Source organism: Schistosoma mansoni, chromosome W, assembly GCF_000237925.1.
Source record: "Schistosoma mansoni strain Puerto Rico chromosome W, complete genome".
In the NCBI taxonomy this organism is placed as follows: domain Eukaryota; kingdom Metazoa; phylum Platyhelminthes; class Trematoda; order Strigeidida; family Schistosomatidae; genus Schistosoma; species Schistosoma mansoni.
This window is the reverse complement of record NC_031502.1, coordinates 181,484-199,127: the sequence shown is the minus strand read 5'-3', so window position 1 is coordinate 199,127 and position 17,644 is coordinate 181,484. Positions and strand designations below refer to the sequence as shown.

General features: G+C 34.3%; 1 protein-coding gene across 1 annotated transcript in view; it reads right to left on the bottom strand.

Moving 5' to 3' along the window:
* Nucleotides 1-640: 640 nt before the first annotated feature.
* Smp_175900 (putative synaptotagmin 1,2) overlaps nt 641-17,644 on the bottom strand; it is a 33,627-nt gene continuing 16,623 nt past the window's right edge. The window contains exons 3-9 of the mRNA XM_018799854.1: nt 17,413-17,591; nt 14,713-14,829; nt 13,222-13,409; nt 7,132-7,177; nt 6,080-6,197; nt 3,400-3,533; nt 641-1,785 (exon numbers count right to left, since the gene is read on the bottom strand). Coding sequence (XP_018653725.1) covers nt 1,600-1,785; nt 3,400-3,533; nt 6,080-6,197; nt 7,132-7,177; nt 13,222-13,409; nt 14,713-14,829; nt 17,413-17,591 — 968 coding nt within the window. The 3' untranslated portion in view covers nt 641-1,599. The remainder of the gene's footprint in view (nt 1,786-3,399; nt 3,534-6,079; nt 6,198-7,131; nt 7,178-13,221; nt 13,410-14,712; nt 14,830-17,412; nt 17,592-17,644) is intronic.

Here is a 17,644-nt window from a genome sequence, read left to right as displayed (position 1 = left end):
TTGGACATGATGATACTTGAGGAGGAAGTCAAAAGAGGAAATTTAGAGTTGAAATTCGAGGTAGAAGGAATAATAGGAATTGAAAAAGGAGATTGGTTATGAATACAGTGATCTTGAGTGCTGTTAGAGGTATGGGGCTGATTATCACTTCCCGGTTTCCCACACCATAGAACAGTTCTTCTAGAGGTGCCTGAAAAGGAAATTGGGCTAGAGGTGGTCTTAGTGATCTGAGAGCGTGACCGCAAAGCCAAAGGGACAACTGCTTGAGGTTGGTCACACATGACCTTTTTGTAAGTAGTTTTCGTGTTATCTCCGTTTTTGTTGGAACCTTACCACCAGAGAAGGAAATTTGTGGGATAAGGCGAGGTGTACATTTTTAGGGTTGACCTTTTCTAACCTCAACCCTTCCTTGTGGGAAGGTAGCATCGCTGTTATGCTGGTTGTCTGAAGAAAACACCTTACTGCCGTCACACCTCCGTACAGTCAGCAGTACGACTTCGCCTTCGGACCTTGGGTTTGCTGCTTTTAGGCAAGCCTGACCACCACGTCAAGGTATCAGCAATGGTCGGGATCTACAGTCTAAATAAATTGTTTTGTATATTTTAACATATAGCAGAATATAAAAAAAAACGACACAATTGGGTTATTTTAATACTATGCAGTAAACTTTTAATCAATCAAGAGATCTTTATTTCGAACTTCACATGATGATGAACTCTTCGTATAAAGGAAAAAACAAAGAGAATATTGACGTACATAAACTCACATTGAATATTCATTTAACAAAGAAATAATCACTTAAACAACATTCTTAAGACAAATCAAAACTCGTACAATGAATTAAGAGGCTACATTCAGGATTGAAGTGTATTTATAGTATATAAGATGTGTAAAAGAAAAATAACATGAACAGAGGGGTGGTGGTGGGAGGTTTAATCAGAAAAAACAAGATAACAGATTAGTTTCTATAAGAATTGAATGTCACAATGATTCCCCACGAGAAAAAAAAAGAAACGGGTAAAGAATTATGGGTGTATGTGTATATATATATAAGAGCGGTATTAAATAAAAGACGAGTTGATAAACTTTCATTATATGTAAAGAATTTTTGAAAATGAGCTGTGATTTATCCATGGACACAAATTCAATCAAAGAAAGGGGGGGGGGTGGGTGGTTGGTAAATTGAAATTATTCTCAATTAAGAAAACACTAAATGAAAAAAATGATTATTTATTTAAGTATCCATAGATGATGTATATAGTGAGACAATTGTTTCTGTATTGGTTACATGTTAAAGTTACACACTTTAAATGAATATCATTCTAGTCTTCTTCTATTACTTTTACCAAGTAGTAGAATAGAACCCGGGAATAAGTAACTGATAAATATATAAGAAATTCATAGTTTGTAGTATTTTACTGTATTTGGTTGTTTTTTTTTCTTCTTCATTTGTTACATACCATTCTCTAAATGTTTTATTGCTTTGTGACTAGAATATAATCCTGTTAGAAAGATAGGTAGGTAGGTACACTAGAGGAAAATAGTGAAATAAATTGTTGAGTATCGTTTGAGTTTTCTTTTGCAGTTACATATTTTTTTTTAACCTTTCTCAGGCATTGGTTGTAAAGTGTGCCATTGTGCAATAGGTCGACGAGGATTGGCTAACATATCTGACCAATGACGTAAACCTGCTCCTGTTTCATTGCAACCCAGAACAACTCGGCCAATTGCTTCTGATGTACCAATTCTATCATAATCTACCACGATCACAATCAATGTTACTTTCTGCAAATAAATAATTAAGATGAAATGTAGCGTGAGCTAGTTCTCTGTAGAAAATACGACTCTGGTTCACTAATATCAGTACATTTCTAATGCATAGGAGGATGTTATATCTGAATATATTTTCAATTGTTTCTTCATCAAATTTAAAGTGTGACATTTCAGTTTTTACATACGAGGTAGTTAAACTAATCAAGTGAAAGCTTAGTATTGGATTCCGATCTAGGTAGCTCAGTGTAATTATACGAAAAAGTAGAGATCGCTACACATGTATCTACGTTTTAAACAGTCGTCTGGTTTTCTGTCTCAGTATTTTCCAAAGTAAACAAATAACCCACTACGACCAATAAAATTCTGGATACCCTCTCGAATGTCATTAAATAATCTAATGGTTATTTCTAAAGTTGTGAATCATTCTGGAAAAATTAAGATACGGTGGTGTATAATATTAAGGTAGCTTGTCAGTTAATCAGATGAGAATAGCATGAGAATCACATCAGAACAAGCTTTGAAAAGTCGGATTATGTTTCAATTTAAATAATGAGTCGTCCTTTAAGCCAGTGTATCTCTAAAATAATGTTATAGTACATATTTTCACAACTTATTGTAATGACGTTATTGATCACAAAACCAACAATGTTTCCACCAATTGGTTTACTTTTAGTTATGTAGATGATCTAGTTAGACGACTTGCTTCAATGTATACAAGGTAACTATTCATTTTTTCTGGAAGATCTGAACTTCCCTATTATAATGTTACTTGTAATGATTAAATGCTATCTCGGATTGTGTATAAGTTTGGGACATTGTCTTGTGAAGTTAAGAATAATAAACAGTATACAAAAAATTTCTTCGGCATTATAAATGTTGATTTTTCTTGGATCACTGTTATATCTTGTGACAGTTTATCTCCCAAATCTTCAGTACGCATTGGACCCACTATTCATTGAATTGACATTCAGAGTGAAAAATTCTTTGAACTTATTTTATTTATTTATTTAAACACATAAATATTGGTACAAGGAAGCACCAGATACATATGCGCCTCACAAATCTTATTTGATTTGTGTGAGGGCTGTGATACTGCCCAGGTGCCCAAACTGAAGTAGATGGTTTTCTTAGTGGGCCATACCCCGAGTCTTTGACCTGAAGGCCTAGTCCACAAGGCAGTGGAGCATCGTGAGGAGATGCATTCCCATGGTAGCCGGTGACCAACGATTGATTCATACGCCATTTGTTCCTTCAGGATACTGGAGCCCATGTGCATCATTGGTTTGGAATGAGGGTTTTCCAACTTCCCTAGGTGAACTTTCCGTGTCCACCAACCCGGTTAAAGCGCCGGACATTCGCTTTGAACTTATCTCTATGCGTATATTCATTTGTCTAGTTCTTGTAAAGTAAACGTTTTTCTAAATAATATATCAATAATTTCTATTATTTTTGAGATACATTTTCAAAACTTTTGTTTCCAATCAGTATAGGGTTGTAGAGATTGTTGAGTTTTGATCGAGATCATGAATGAATCAGTGTTAGGCCATCATTAATCCATTCATGATCCCAATCAAAAAAACTATACTCAAGATATCATATTAATTTTGTTTAATAATAATTACTTACTTGGATTTGTTCAAATGGTACTTCGAATGCAAATGATTCATTGTAATAAGGATTTAATGTGCATTTCTTAATAGTAGTCTTCTTCTTTTTAATTCTTTTCCCTCCCAACATTAAAGAAAGTTTAACATATGGATCTACGAAAAATAATGTTGACATAAATGATTAATATCAGCATAGGTTTTCATATAGCAATAAAGGCTGAACCGTTTTTTTAATCACAAAGTTTAAATTTAGTAATTAAATATTAGCAACCGTTCACCAATTGTCTTCAGTGAGTTCTAGTGGGAAGCAGTGACCAATGGAGTTCAACCAAGTCTGTTGTAGAGATATCAACTCACTGAAGATAATTAGTGAACGGTTGCTCAAACTTCGTGGATTGGTTGAAGTTAGACATTAACACCGCTGGATGCCGGTCCAGTGGTCTATCGGTTAAGTGCTCCGGCGCGAGACTGATAGGTCTTGGGTTCGAATCTCGCGAGTGCGGGATCGTGGATGCGCACTGCTGAGGAGTCCCACAATAGGACGAAACGGCCGTCCAATGCTTCCAGGTTTTCAATGGTAATCTAGCTTCAATTGACTCATGATTTCAACCATGAAAAATACTGAAATCTCCACAAAACCCCTTCTGAATTAAATATTACAAAGAGAAAAAACACTTTAATACGGAACCATCATGAATGTGTTAGCCAGGAACAGAGATTTTTCTGTTTATATAACCATTTTAATTTAGCATTTGTCCAAACATTATCAAGCAGTTTAAATCTAGGGAAAATATGATAGGATCTTGCGTAAAACAGTGTTTTTTCAGTGAAATTAAAACATAAATATTGATCAAATTCATTTAGTATTGTTTGTTTGAATCTTCCCATCGATATGTTAGGACTGCAACTGGTCAGTCTGTAATTGGCTTATGTGCATACTATGCGTATTGCCTCGATATAGCCTTAATTCACAAGCATTGTAAGCAAAGATGGATAATGCGATGGCGTTTGAAGTGAGGGTACTGGGTTCGAGTTCAAGAGTGAACATCAACTCTGAATTGCAGGTACATCCAGCTGACGAGTCCCAAATAGGACGAAACGCGTCTTGTCCTGGATTCCACTGCTAGCCACTATCCATCTTTGCTTACTGTAAATATTGAACTATATTGGTTTTATAAAACGTAATATCATCCCTGATTGCCTAAGATGTCGGTCAAAATTATCGATGCTCTCAGAAAAACCAAACGTTGAATAATTGACATCAGTCAGTATAAATGTTTAATGGTACAAGAAGAATCCATATTTAATTTCTATATGAAAATTCAATTGTCTACTCATGGAACCTACTTTACATAAATAGATAATTTCGTGACCAGAGAATTACTTCCATGAGTTTACAATGTGTGAATGAATATCTCTTATACCCTCAAGAATATCCTACCCATTTAAATCTTACATAGTGATTGCTTTCAAAAAGTTCGATATGAGATAACAATCTCACTGAGAACTCAATCATTAGAGATATCTAAGCAAAGATGGATAGTGGCTAGCAGTGGAATCCAGTTTGACGCGCGTTTCGTCCTATTTGGGACTCGTCAGCTGGATGTACCTGCATCTCAGACAAACAATACTAAATGAATTTAATTAGAGAGATCTGTTTAGGTTCACCTAATCTATTAAACTACCAAGTCTAATGACGTCCACCTATGTTAGTGATATAGACATTTTGAATTGTCTTTGTTTCTTTGTCAATAACTCAGTGGGTTACTTTGACTATCTCCACATGTGAATTCTTAACTGCTTCAGTAAATCTTACCATAAATTTTGTAATTATCTACAATTATAGATTATATTACTATTTTTAATAATTCTATCAAACGTTTCTGTTTGTTCGGTGTAACTTGGCAACCAAATTACTTATTTAGAGTTTCTTGTTGCTAAGATATGTCCTTTTCTCATACTAAAAATAAGAGAGGAAAACCTGTACTCGTCAGTAGTTTACCAGAAAAAATTATCTTGATTTACAATACTAATTCACTGTATAACTGATTTATTTTTGGTAAGCAGAGATGGATAGTGGCTAGCAGTGGAATCCAGTTTGACGCGCGTTTCGTCCCATTTGGGACTCGTCAGTTGGATGTACCTGCATCTCAGGGACTCGAACCCAGTACCTTTCGCTTCAAACACCATCGCCTTATTCACTCGGCCACTGAGTCCTGATAGCCACTTGCTTGTGCAATGGGGTGAAGTTTAAATTCATTGAGTATTGTTTGTCTGAGATAATTTCATTGATGTTTAGGACTGCAACTGGTCAGTCTCTAATTGGCATATGTGCATACTGTGCGTATTGCCTCTATATAGCGTTTATTCACAGCTGACGAGTCCCAAGTAGGACAAAACGCGCGTCTTGGATTCCACTGCTAGCCACTATCCATCTCTGCTTACCATGCTTGTGAATTAAGGCTATATCGAGGCAATACGCACAGGATGCACATATGCCAATTAGAGACTGACCAATTACAGTCCAAACAAATCGATGGGAAGATTCAAACAAACAATACTCAATGAATTTGATTTGTTTTTGGTTTGTCCTACTTGATGATTAACACTGATAACCTACGGTCGACTAAACTATTCAATATTGTGTTGAAGTTATTTTATTTCTCAAATGAAAATTTTTTTTAAAAATTTAAACTAACCAGATAATCCACCAACATCCATTTTCTTGAGATTTTTAGCTTCCAAAATATTGATAGTCAATTTTCCAGCAGTTGGGACATAACGTAATGAGAAACAAATATCACCAAGACGATTTTCCTTCAAAGTATGAAATATGAACCATTGTCAAGTTATAAAGTACAGTAATAGTCTACTGATTATCAATGTTTTATTTACAAAGTGAAAAAAATAGGTCTGATTATTTCATAAGGGAACATTTTCGTAAACCATTGAGTTAAAAATCAAATGAATCACTTTTAGAATTACCAAAACAAAACAATTTATAACTCAATTTGAGAATAACTATTGGTACTTCACTAGTGTGTAGTATTTTGATCGCAAACATCAGTATAGGGTTATGGAGATTGTTGAGTTTAGATTGATATCATGAATGGATCAATGTTAAACCACCATTGGAAAGCTGGAAGCATTGGACCACCGTTTCGTCCTTGTATGGGAATGCGCATCCACGATCACGCAGGCGGGACTCAAACCTGGAACCTTCGGTCTCACGTACAAACGCTTAACCTCTAGACCACTGAACCGGTACCAACGGTGTTAATGTATAATTCCAATTAATCCGTGATATTGCGCCACCGTCCACTATTGTCTTCAATGAGTAACTGTCTCACAACAGACACGTTTTAACCTTACTTATCACTGCTTCTCACTGGAACTCCAAGCAATCCACCTTGAAGCCATTCACTGGTGAGGACACGATAATTATGAGTATAGGGTTGTAGAGATTTTTGAATTTAGATTGATCCATCCATGATTTCAATATAAACATTTAGTTGTTAAGTTTTGTGAAATTATAAACTGATCAATGTCTGAAAGAATCATTATAATTCATTGAAAAGAAGTAAGTACATTTTACGAAGCAATTCAGATAATTTTGAAATCTATATAGGTTTAATACAGTGAACAGTAAGTATGAATAAAGTTCCTCTAGTTTAGAAAAAAGTAACCCGATAAACATATTAAACTTTTAAAATCAGTTGTGTCATTTGAAAAGGACCCAAACAGAACTTACTGAGTGTTGACTAAAATTATTTATCCCATATAATAAACTTTGAAGACTATGATGTGATGATTAAAACTTGTATATGAAATATAACTGTATGTCTGGACAAGAAGTAGATGTTATGCACGGTAATAAGCATTGGTTTACTTTTCCAAATATCCTAAGTTTCCTTTTATAGCCGGTGAATACCAACCCATTTGATGATGCTGAAGAAAGAGCTCTAACTCAAAAACATCCACTCATGATCGAAAATGAGGTGAAACCCAAATCAGGGATGCCACTAACATTTTAGAAAATATGATCAACTTAAAAAGAGTTATTACTGTCCATATCTGTAAAATAAAACTACCTAATGCGTGATAAAAGCTCCCAAATACCGTGGTACGGCCGGGAGTGGGGAAAGTTATCTCTCCCTCTCAAAATGCTCTCACATGGCCACATGCATACAACGACTACCAGAGAAGCCCTAATCACTGCCTTCTCACGGCGGGGGTGTTTTTTGCGAAGTTGAGAGGACGAAAGGCGAATGTCCGACTCTTTAACCGGGTTGGTGGATATAGAGGATTCACCCAGAGGAGTTGGAAAACCCTAATTCCAAAGCAATGATGTACATGTGTTTCGGGATTCCATGGAAACAAGTGGCGTATGAACCAATTGTTGGTCACCGGCTACCATGGGACTGCATCTTCTGACGTTTCTCCACTGCCTTGCGGATCAGACCTTTAGGTCGGAGGCTCCAGGTGTGGGCCTCTAAGAAAACCACCTGCTTCGGTGCGGGTACCCGGACAGTATTCCAGACCTTACACAAATGTAATAATTTATGGGGCACACGTCTGTTTGGTGCCTCATTGTTTAAATAAATAAACAAAATAAATATCATGACATAATTTGAAATCACACTTAACTATATTGACTTAGAATAAGCAGTTACTTCACAATACGGCTAAAAGCCTACTAACCACTGTTTAAAGCCAATATTCCACTAAGTTGTATATTCGAAATAGAATATTTCTAATGGTTTATGCAAGAATTGAAGCATTCAGAAATCTTTCAAATGACAGACATGATTAACTGTCTCTTAATATTACCATTATAATGTTTGAACGTTCAAGTATTGCTGGAAAAATCCTATTTTTTATTTTTGAACAAAAACAGAATTCATCAATCAACATTTCAGCCTAATTATGCCTGTCCCATCGAAATAGTTGGAATAACCAAGTTCGATTAAAGAGCTGAAAGCTTTCCTAAGATTTGATGTGATATGAATGATTGAGAGTAAACCGATCAGGAGCAACAGGTTTATATTAGATAACTGAGGTAATAAGAGAAATTGCTTTACTCACAAAACTGCAACTCAATGGTGTCAAAACTGAATAAATTGCACACAAACTCACTTTTTCATCATCATCAGGAGGACTTAAATCACGCCATTCCTCAATTACGCGTGCCAAATCAACAGATCCAAGTGGTACTTGAATTTGACCTATTTGATCATGTTTCGAAAATCTGTCGAAATCATAAACATTGAACACTAGAGTTTTGCCCCCAACCTCAGCATATGGAACCTTAACAGAATGGGCGGAAACGCAAAAATATTATGAAAGAGATTAAACGTTATTTGGTTTTAAGGAGTATTTAAGGATTATACCACAGAAAAAATGTACTAACTGCCACTGACTGGATTTTCAAAAGTATTTATTAAACACATTAAAAATGCAAATGATAAGCCTGAATAGAGTAGTATCCCATCATATAGATAATAGTTAACTAAAATCCTAATAAGTTTTCGGCAACATTGCGATCAGGTGGAAGTGATAAGCGAGCGAAGCAAAACTAAGCTGTAACCGTTTGAGAGTCATTCTAAACAAAGTTAAAAGGTAAAGCAAATACACTTAATAGATCATTAAAACAGCGACTCTCCACTTGTTATGCTTCCGGATAAAAAAATCTAAAGTTAAACTAAAAACCTCAGGTGATTCCGGAAAACCAAAACAACTGCTTAACTCCGAAACAAAACTAATGTAATCAACCCGTTTGAAGCTAGTAATCTTCAATGTCAGCGAAGAAATGTTAAAATGAATAGATTTTGATATAACTCTGGAAAAATTAAGAAAAGGAAAGACAAAAGACGTGGACCATGTTAGTGGCTCATTAAAATAAAGGAGAATAAATAAGATGCAAGGTGAAGGGAATCTCCATAAAGCATCAGATAAGCTTTTAATTCCGAATAGGTACACACAGTAAATAAGACTAACTGGTAGTTAATGAAAGAATATTCAATTTCTAATTGACCTTTCTTCTTCTTCAATAATAGATTTTATTTAATATCACAAACTGGACTGACTTTAAGTTAGAGAACCACGGTATACTGAGAAACACTGAACAGCTGTTTTGCTTTTGTATGATACTTCTATGGGAATCCTAAAAAAATATGTGTGTAATTTACAAAGTTGATTAAGTTCTCTGTTTATTCTGGTTAGCATTCTTTTTAATAAAGTTGTTTTCTATGGGATGCGGTTGTTGACCCCATGCCCAACCATCCTCTTTTACTCGGTCTTGAAGCCGGCAGTAACTTCTCTGAGACAACCATAGCAGTCTCTAAATAATTATTTGATGTTTCAGAAAGATCCTTGAACTGAACAGAAATATAAGCTTTAAAATTAAGGAGAATCACTGTGTTCTTCATGAACCTGTTCCTATTATACTGCAGTTGATTATTCAATATGATTCGTGGTTTTCGGATACAAAACATTTTGATAAAAGTATAATACGCTGACGACCTAGGGTAACTTATCGGCTAGTCTGGAAACATTGTTTAGTTATATATCGATTAATAACACAAAAAATGAAATAACAGTTTTGATTTGAATAATTAATTTTCACACGTCAAATTAACCCTTGTAGTAAAGAAAAAATGCCAAGTTTACATGAGTACACAGAAATTAGGAGTCGAGCTAGTGTTGTGAGTTAGGGTTGTCACTCTATAGAGTTTTCGTCACCAACTGGCATCGCTTATAAAACAAAGAGGTCAAAGTTAGGTATTTAGAGTTAAACTGAAGTTTTGAATTGGGTTTACAAATTAGGTTCAGGGTTTTGAGCACGAATTGACATAAGCTGTAATGCAATGCTTTGCCATCCTTCTGTTTACAAACTATTACAAACTATTTCTATTAGTTGGATTATTTCATAATATTTCGTCAATGTGTCGAAAACGAAGACCAAAATGTGTTGTCTACTTTAATGAAAACTAAAATAAACCAATCTGATAGACTAACTAATAGTATACAGTAGCTTTATATCACAAAAATATCCATTTTCTTTAACCAAAAAGCATAACAGACATAAACTGTTTCCAATGAAGCTAGTCAGATGCAGTTCTTTACATTTGTCAGCTAAATCTCTTTGGACCAATGACTAACAAATATTAACCTTCAAGAGAGTAAAACAATAAAGCAGTAGAGCAAAAAAGAAGATTGATGCAGGTTAATATGGATTCATTTTATTTTGTTAGGTACTCATCAGCTGCTTACAACCTATTTAACATTAAAAATCAACGTTATTACAAATATTGACATAAGATGGTAGTTGGAGGTGGTCAACAGGAAATTCTGGACCCGGGTTTCGTGCTACTTGGCACTCGTCAGCAAGGTGTATCTGTAATCTTGAGGGAACTGGTGCCCCCTGACGGATTCGATCCCGTGTCACTCAGCTTCATAGTCAGAGACGTTACCACTGTGCACGCATTGTCGAGCCACCTAGACTAGTGGCCACATTGCAACTTAATCGATAGCATTCGATCAGCACTAAGACGGACTTGACACTCATGACATTGATCGCCACCCAGTGATCAATCAATTGTGAGACATTTACATACTTATACATTCCAAGGTGATTAAATATGAATATATGTATCATGATGTAGCGAAGATTTCAATAGGGTTAATAAGGTCATAAAAATTGTTTGTTTCGGATAAATAAAGTTTCTAAGGGGAAAGTTCCAGAACATTGAAACAGTGATTAGAACTCATAGGGTCAACATACATTAGATGATTATATAATGAAGTAACTGAAAACAGATTGACAGTAATAACGAAAGATATGAACTGAAATCAGTGAGCCACGAATTGAAGAAAAATAACAATGATATAATTAAACTTCAGAAAGAATTGAATTAATGATGAATGATGTAATAAATAAAAAGTGTGTTTAATGTTACCAGGGCAAAAAAAGATTTATTACTGCCTATTTTTGGATACATAGATCCCGTTTAAGACGTTTGATCGCTATCGCTTCGGCAAATTTCAAAAGGTTGGAGTTTGATTGTTTGTTAGTCACCTTGAAAGACTTTAGTGAATCGACTTCATATCCTGTGTCAAGGAGATGTCTTGTGATGGCACTGCTAAATGCTTTTAATCCATTTGACCTTAAACTTTTCAGAATATGTTCTTCGGATTGGACGTAGGCTCTCCCTTCTATTCTACAAACGTAACTGCTTTGGCAGGTACATGTAAATTTGTATACACAGTTAATGGTGGCATGAAAGGGATATCTAGCGATCTTTGATTGTGGTAGAGAACATGTTGTTTTGGACAGGACAATAAGTTTAGCTGCAGGATAAATTCTTGTCAATTTAGTTTTTAGTCTCCTATCGATTGACTCTGTGATATTATTACCTTTGAATTTAAGTTGAATAAAAATTGGTTTTTTATTTACTGTAGTTTCTTTGGGTTTTTCGTCCTTGTGTTTTCCATATTTCTCAATAAATTTCAGTGGGTATCCGTTCATTAGTTCTTCTTCCAGTGTATGGACATCACATATTCTTTTTGTTCTGTGAAACAGTGTTTTAACAAATGGACAAAAATTCTTGAAATGGAGATAAATCCCATTCCATGTGCCTTTCTTATAAACTGAACGTTGAACTGTCATTCTTCCTTAGTTTTATTGCGATATCAAGAAAATGGGACTTGTTTTCATTTTCATGTTTTGTAGTAAACTGGATATTTGGATGGATTTCCTTGAAAAGTTTTGACAGATTTGTTGCATGTTGTTGATGACTACATACGGTGAAGGTATCATCAACATACCTTGAATAATATATCATTTTATCAGTTGCTCCTTTGGGCTTGGTTCTTTCGATATTAGTCGTGAAAATATCTGCTACACCGTCCATTTGTTGGTATATGATATTGTTGAACTGGAACTGAACATCTTTTGTACACATGATTAACAGTCATTTGAATTCTGATACTGGTAGAGGTAGGATGTTAGAATGCTGGTAAATTATGTTTATGGTTTCAAGAAGTGCCATTTTTATAGACCATAAAATTACCAGCAATATTTATGTGGTTCATGCTGTCAGCAAATCCAAATGAATATTTTAATGTATACGTGATTGGTTAGAACCCAACGAAATAAAATGAATTCATATTATTCTGCATCAATCTTTTTTCTTTCTCTCTTTAAGATAATAAAAGGAACTGTGTGCATGAAATAAACCAGTATGTAGAATGACATCCCAGACCAAAACGTGGCATAGATCCATGAAGTCACTGACAAGTGGACTGAGTCATGTTGGTAGGTGTAGACTACCTGGTTGGGATTCGCGAGATGATAGCAACCAATGGTTGGAGACCTTGAATGACATGGCTTAAAATCGTTTGCAATGGCGAAGGTGCATCCACTCTTTGTGTTCTACCAAATTCTTATCTTCTGAATTCTTCATGTCTCTATATTTTTTCTCTTTCCAAATTTATTTCACTGTATTATACTCCTTCAATAACATCTTCAAACCCTTATCTTTCACATTAATGCTTATACTCTTACTACTTCTACCAATATGGGATTTGAATCGACAAGTGTATCTCTGTGCTAATGTGGTATGGCAACTTGAACTGATGTACGTACGTACGAAGTTCTACGTTGTGACTGACTGAATGACCTTGAAAAATTTATTCATCAATGTAGGTGGGACGTCTAGCATTCAGTTTTGTAGATTCCTCAGAATACCAAGTCTCATTTTCATACATCATGACTGTTATCATTATACATATTAAAAAACAACCCACAAAACATTAAATTAAAGCTCAGTATGATCAAAACACAAGGAAAAAAAGCCTTACTTTAAACACAAATGTTTCATTGAATACTGGATTTAATGTTTTTCGATGTACTTTAGTTTCATATTTCTTCTTCTTCTCAGGCAATAGAAATACTTTCACATATGGATCAGATGTTCCAGATAAATCCATTCCAGGCAAGTCGGTAGCTTGTATTACACCAACTGTTAACTAAGTGATACAAGAAAAATTAACAAATAACCAATGAAGGATAAGATGACAAAAAAAATCATGCTCTTATTCATTATTAAAGAAAAGAAATGCAGAATCAATAAAGTCTTCAATGCATACGAAAACTGTCGAGAATGATATTCATGTGATTATTTTAAAAAGTAGCATCAGATGCTGATGAAAGATAGAAGATACAGGTAATTGGCATTCTGAAGTGAAAGACATTACAGTATTTTGATGATGGACTTCCCTATGAGATTGTATTTTCCGCCTCAACTTAATATAAATCTTGGTCTTTTCAATATCTTGGGAAAAACGGATGAACACTATTTATGATCGTCAGTCAGTTAGTCAGTCAGTCACAAAGTAGAACTTCGTACGTACGTACATCAGTTCGAGTTGCCATACCACATTAGCATAGAGATGAAGTTGTCGATTCAAATCCCATAGTGATAGAAGTAGTAAGAGTATAAGCGTTAATGTGAAAGATTAGGATTTGAAGATGTTATTGAAGGAGTAGAATCCAGTGAAATAAATTTGAAAAGAGAAAAAATATAGAGACATGAAGAATTCAGAAGATTAGAATTTGGTAGAACACAAAGAGTGGATGCACCTCTCTTTATGATTGAATAAGTAGTGATAAAACTTTGGTAATATTACGGTTTTCAAGCTGGATAGATGGATGATTTTCTGATGAGCCTTTAACTATTAATCTAGATAACATTGTCAGTACAGAATCTAAAATCAAGTGGTAAGTAATGAAAATCTGTCGAAAAGTTCCTTGGTAGGGTCGCTTCATAATCTGAAATGTGATTAGTTGTTTTAAGTAGTGATATTACTATTTTCTACACATATATACTTCAAATCATTATGATGATGATGTCCTGATTACAGAGCTTGTTGCTCAAGTTCAAGTTCAATAACCATATGATTAAAAACTTTAAAGATCTTGTAAGAGAGTCAGACAATAATCAAATAAGAATAATGAAAAACGAAGTTTAATGAACACCACCATCTATAACTTCATAGTGTGTCAAGGCTAGCCGATCAAAAATCCCTTCATGCTAAACAATTTTAATCCCCTTGAATCCACTACACAATCTGCTCATAGAACTTTCATGGGACACTAAAACACATAATAGAGCTGTTTGACTTCTTCATATCTCTCTCTTTCCCTCTTATGTGTGATGTAATTTCTGAATGAAAATGTCTATTTTCCTCCTCATTAATTCTAATATTTTAGCATAGATAAGATATAAAGCCTTATCTTCATTAGTACAAATAATGCACATGAATAAATTACCTCTCCTTGAGTAAAATCGTAATCGATAGAATATTGTAGTTTGCCCAAATTGACTTCTTCCTTCTCTTGTACACCTTCATTATCTTCCATATTTGCTTCTAATTCATCTAGATCTCCCTAAAGGAAAGTGAATTGTGTGTAAGCGAAATGATTATCTTTCAAATATATAACATTATGGATATTCATCTCAATGTGACATTAATACCTACTAAGAGGTAACAATGCTTAAATAGCCTTATAGACCGAAATAAGTTAGATAATCAATCATTCAAAATACTACTTATAAACAACAAAAAATAATATGAGTAAACTAGAAAACACTAAAACTTTTGGGATATCTAGAACACATTTGAACACTACCAGTACTAATGTCATAGGGAAATAAAGCTGAGAGGACTGGTGTTACGGTGTGCTTACTCTGAGTTGAATTAGTTATTTACAATAACAGTTTACTTGACATATGAAATCATTCTGTCCTAAATCTTAATCTGTTGTAAATAGATCGTATTTGTATGTGTATTAATTGAGTTGATTTCAACAAGTTCAATAAAAACTTTTTTCTATGAAAATTTAGACTTCCATCAATTCCTTCAGATCGGTGCATGCTACAACTGCTAATCACAATCCTATTAATCTGCAATACAGTATAAATTCCATTTAGAACTCACAGTCGTTCGTAGAGAGACAACTTGAAAAAGTAGTCAAAAGTAGTCAGACAAATGATCTTCAACAGAGATTTGATCAATCTAACAGAATAGATAATAAGTGATTACGAAATTACAGCCAAACCTGATTCGTTTGTTCAGAAGGACATGGTTATTAATCTTTCCTTACCTTAGTGACAAATATTTCTTTCTTACATCTTTAAAAGTTCATTTCAACTCTTACTTCCAATTAGTTACATCATTACCTCTTTTTATTTCGACTGTCTTCTAGATTAGTAATCTTATTTTATCGACTGAACTTCACTCATTTTATTCCTATCAGGGTTTACTCATTATGCAATCACTTGTTTCTGGCCCTTTGAACTCTTGCTACAATCAATGTTCTAGGATGTTCCTTTACATAAGGTATATATTTACAATATCTTATTAAGTTTATTAAATTTGTTTGCACCTTTGCTATACTACACTGATGTGTCTTCAAAATAACTTCCGATGAAACTATTTTGCGTAAGTAGTTTAAACCAATTTTGTAGTTATAATCTTAAATATATCACAGGTTGTAAGTAGCTGCCGAGAACCAAACGAACTAAAATGAATTCATTTCATACTTCTAGGATCTTTGTTCTTGTTCTCTTCAAGATGATTCAGGGAACTATATATATGAAAGTTGATGATACCTTTAGCCAGTTGGGGTAAAAGCTGTAGTGAGAATTACACTCTAATATGCAGCATACATTCACTAAATGAGAGGAAAAAAAACCGGAAACTCTAGATACACTCCAAATACATCAACCTTAAATGATACATCTTTCGTTAGTGTTATGAATTTGAATTCCTTTTTGACCTATTGTAGTGTATTATTTGATTATATAAAGAAAGACATACACAATATCTTAAAAGATTCTTCTAGAAATGTCCTCTAGAAAAGTATCGATTTTTCTCAACGTTCAATTCCCTGTAATGAGCTTGTGGATGCACACTACTGAGGAGTCCCATACCAAGATAAAACAGATATCAAGTGATCCTTAGTTTCCGATGATGGTCTAGCTAAGATCAGTTCGTGATTTGAACAAGAAAAACGTTAAAATAAATTAAAACTATTTTGCTGAACTTTTACCGTACAGTTAGTGCACCACATAAACCCATTAAACCACAAACTGTTAGTAGGGTTTGTGTGGTGAGATCTAGCTTACCGGCTACGTCTGATGAATAATCCATGGTTTTGAGAAGTCAAACAAGCTGACTTGAAATAAGGTAAAATGGAGTAGGTGAATTTATTTATTATCTTTTTGTAAACCTTAGATAATTTATCAATAACTTATCCAAACACTCGTTTTTTTAAAAAGAATTTTCAATTAGCTAATTTCATCTCAATGCTGCGAGCCGGGTTTTATCAAGCTCTACCCATTTTATAATCAAAAGTGGATCTATTTCATACAAGCTGGACAGAATAGGATAAAGTCGTCCAAGTATATGGAGATAGAGACCAAACTTCTTAACGGGAAAAATGTAGGCTTTGAACTACTTATTCATAGGTGACTACTTAGGTTACAACTCAAATTTCTCCTTATGACTAATCCATTCAGAAAATAATTGTTGGTCAGTAAACAACAGATTCAAACATATTCGCAAATCAAACAAGAGTTCAGCCATATAGTAAATCAGAAAAGTATCAAAGATAATACTGTATGATGGTCATGATATATCGTAGATTAAATGAAGGTTGACATGTAGATAACGTGGTTCCAACTCAATGGTCTAAAGGTATGGGGTTGGCCACCAAGACTCGATTCATAGTATCGTCATGGGAGTATACCATTCAATCAGCTCCCAGAATATGAAAAGATAACTACTGAATGTTCATATTCTTACACCCACTACAATTAGATCAGTTGGCTTGATCATTCATTCCACTTAATTTGATTTTAAGAAAAGAAAACACAGCCGATAGGTAATGAACACTTTCTTGAAAGTGACTTAAAAGCTCACTGAAACATTTTATAAAACAGCATTGATAAACACCAATAAATCTCACCTTATCTTTAGCTAAACCTTTGCCTAAAAGTTGTACACTTTTAATATCTGCTTTGCTTTTTTTCGCTCCACGATCCTTTTTTCGACGTTTGAATACGCATCGTTTACAAATACAAAACAATATTAATAAAACAAATAGGATCACACCAATAACCATAGCAATCACTGCTCCTGTTGGAACTAGAAAGAAAAAAATGGAACTGGATGTAATTAGTGAAGAGTTTCAAAAACAG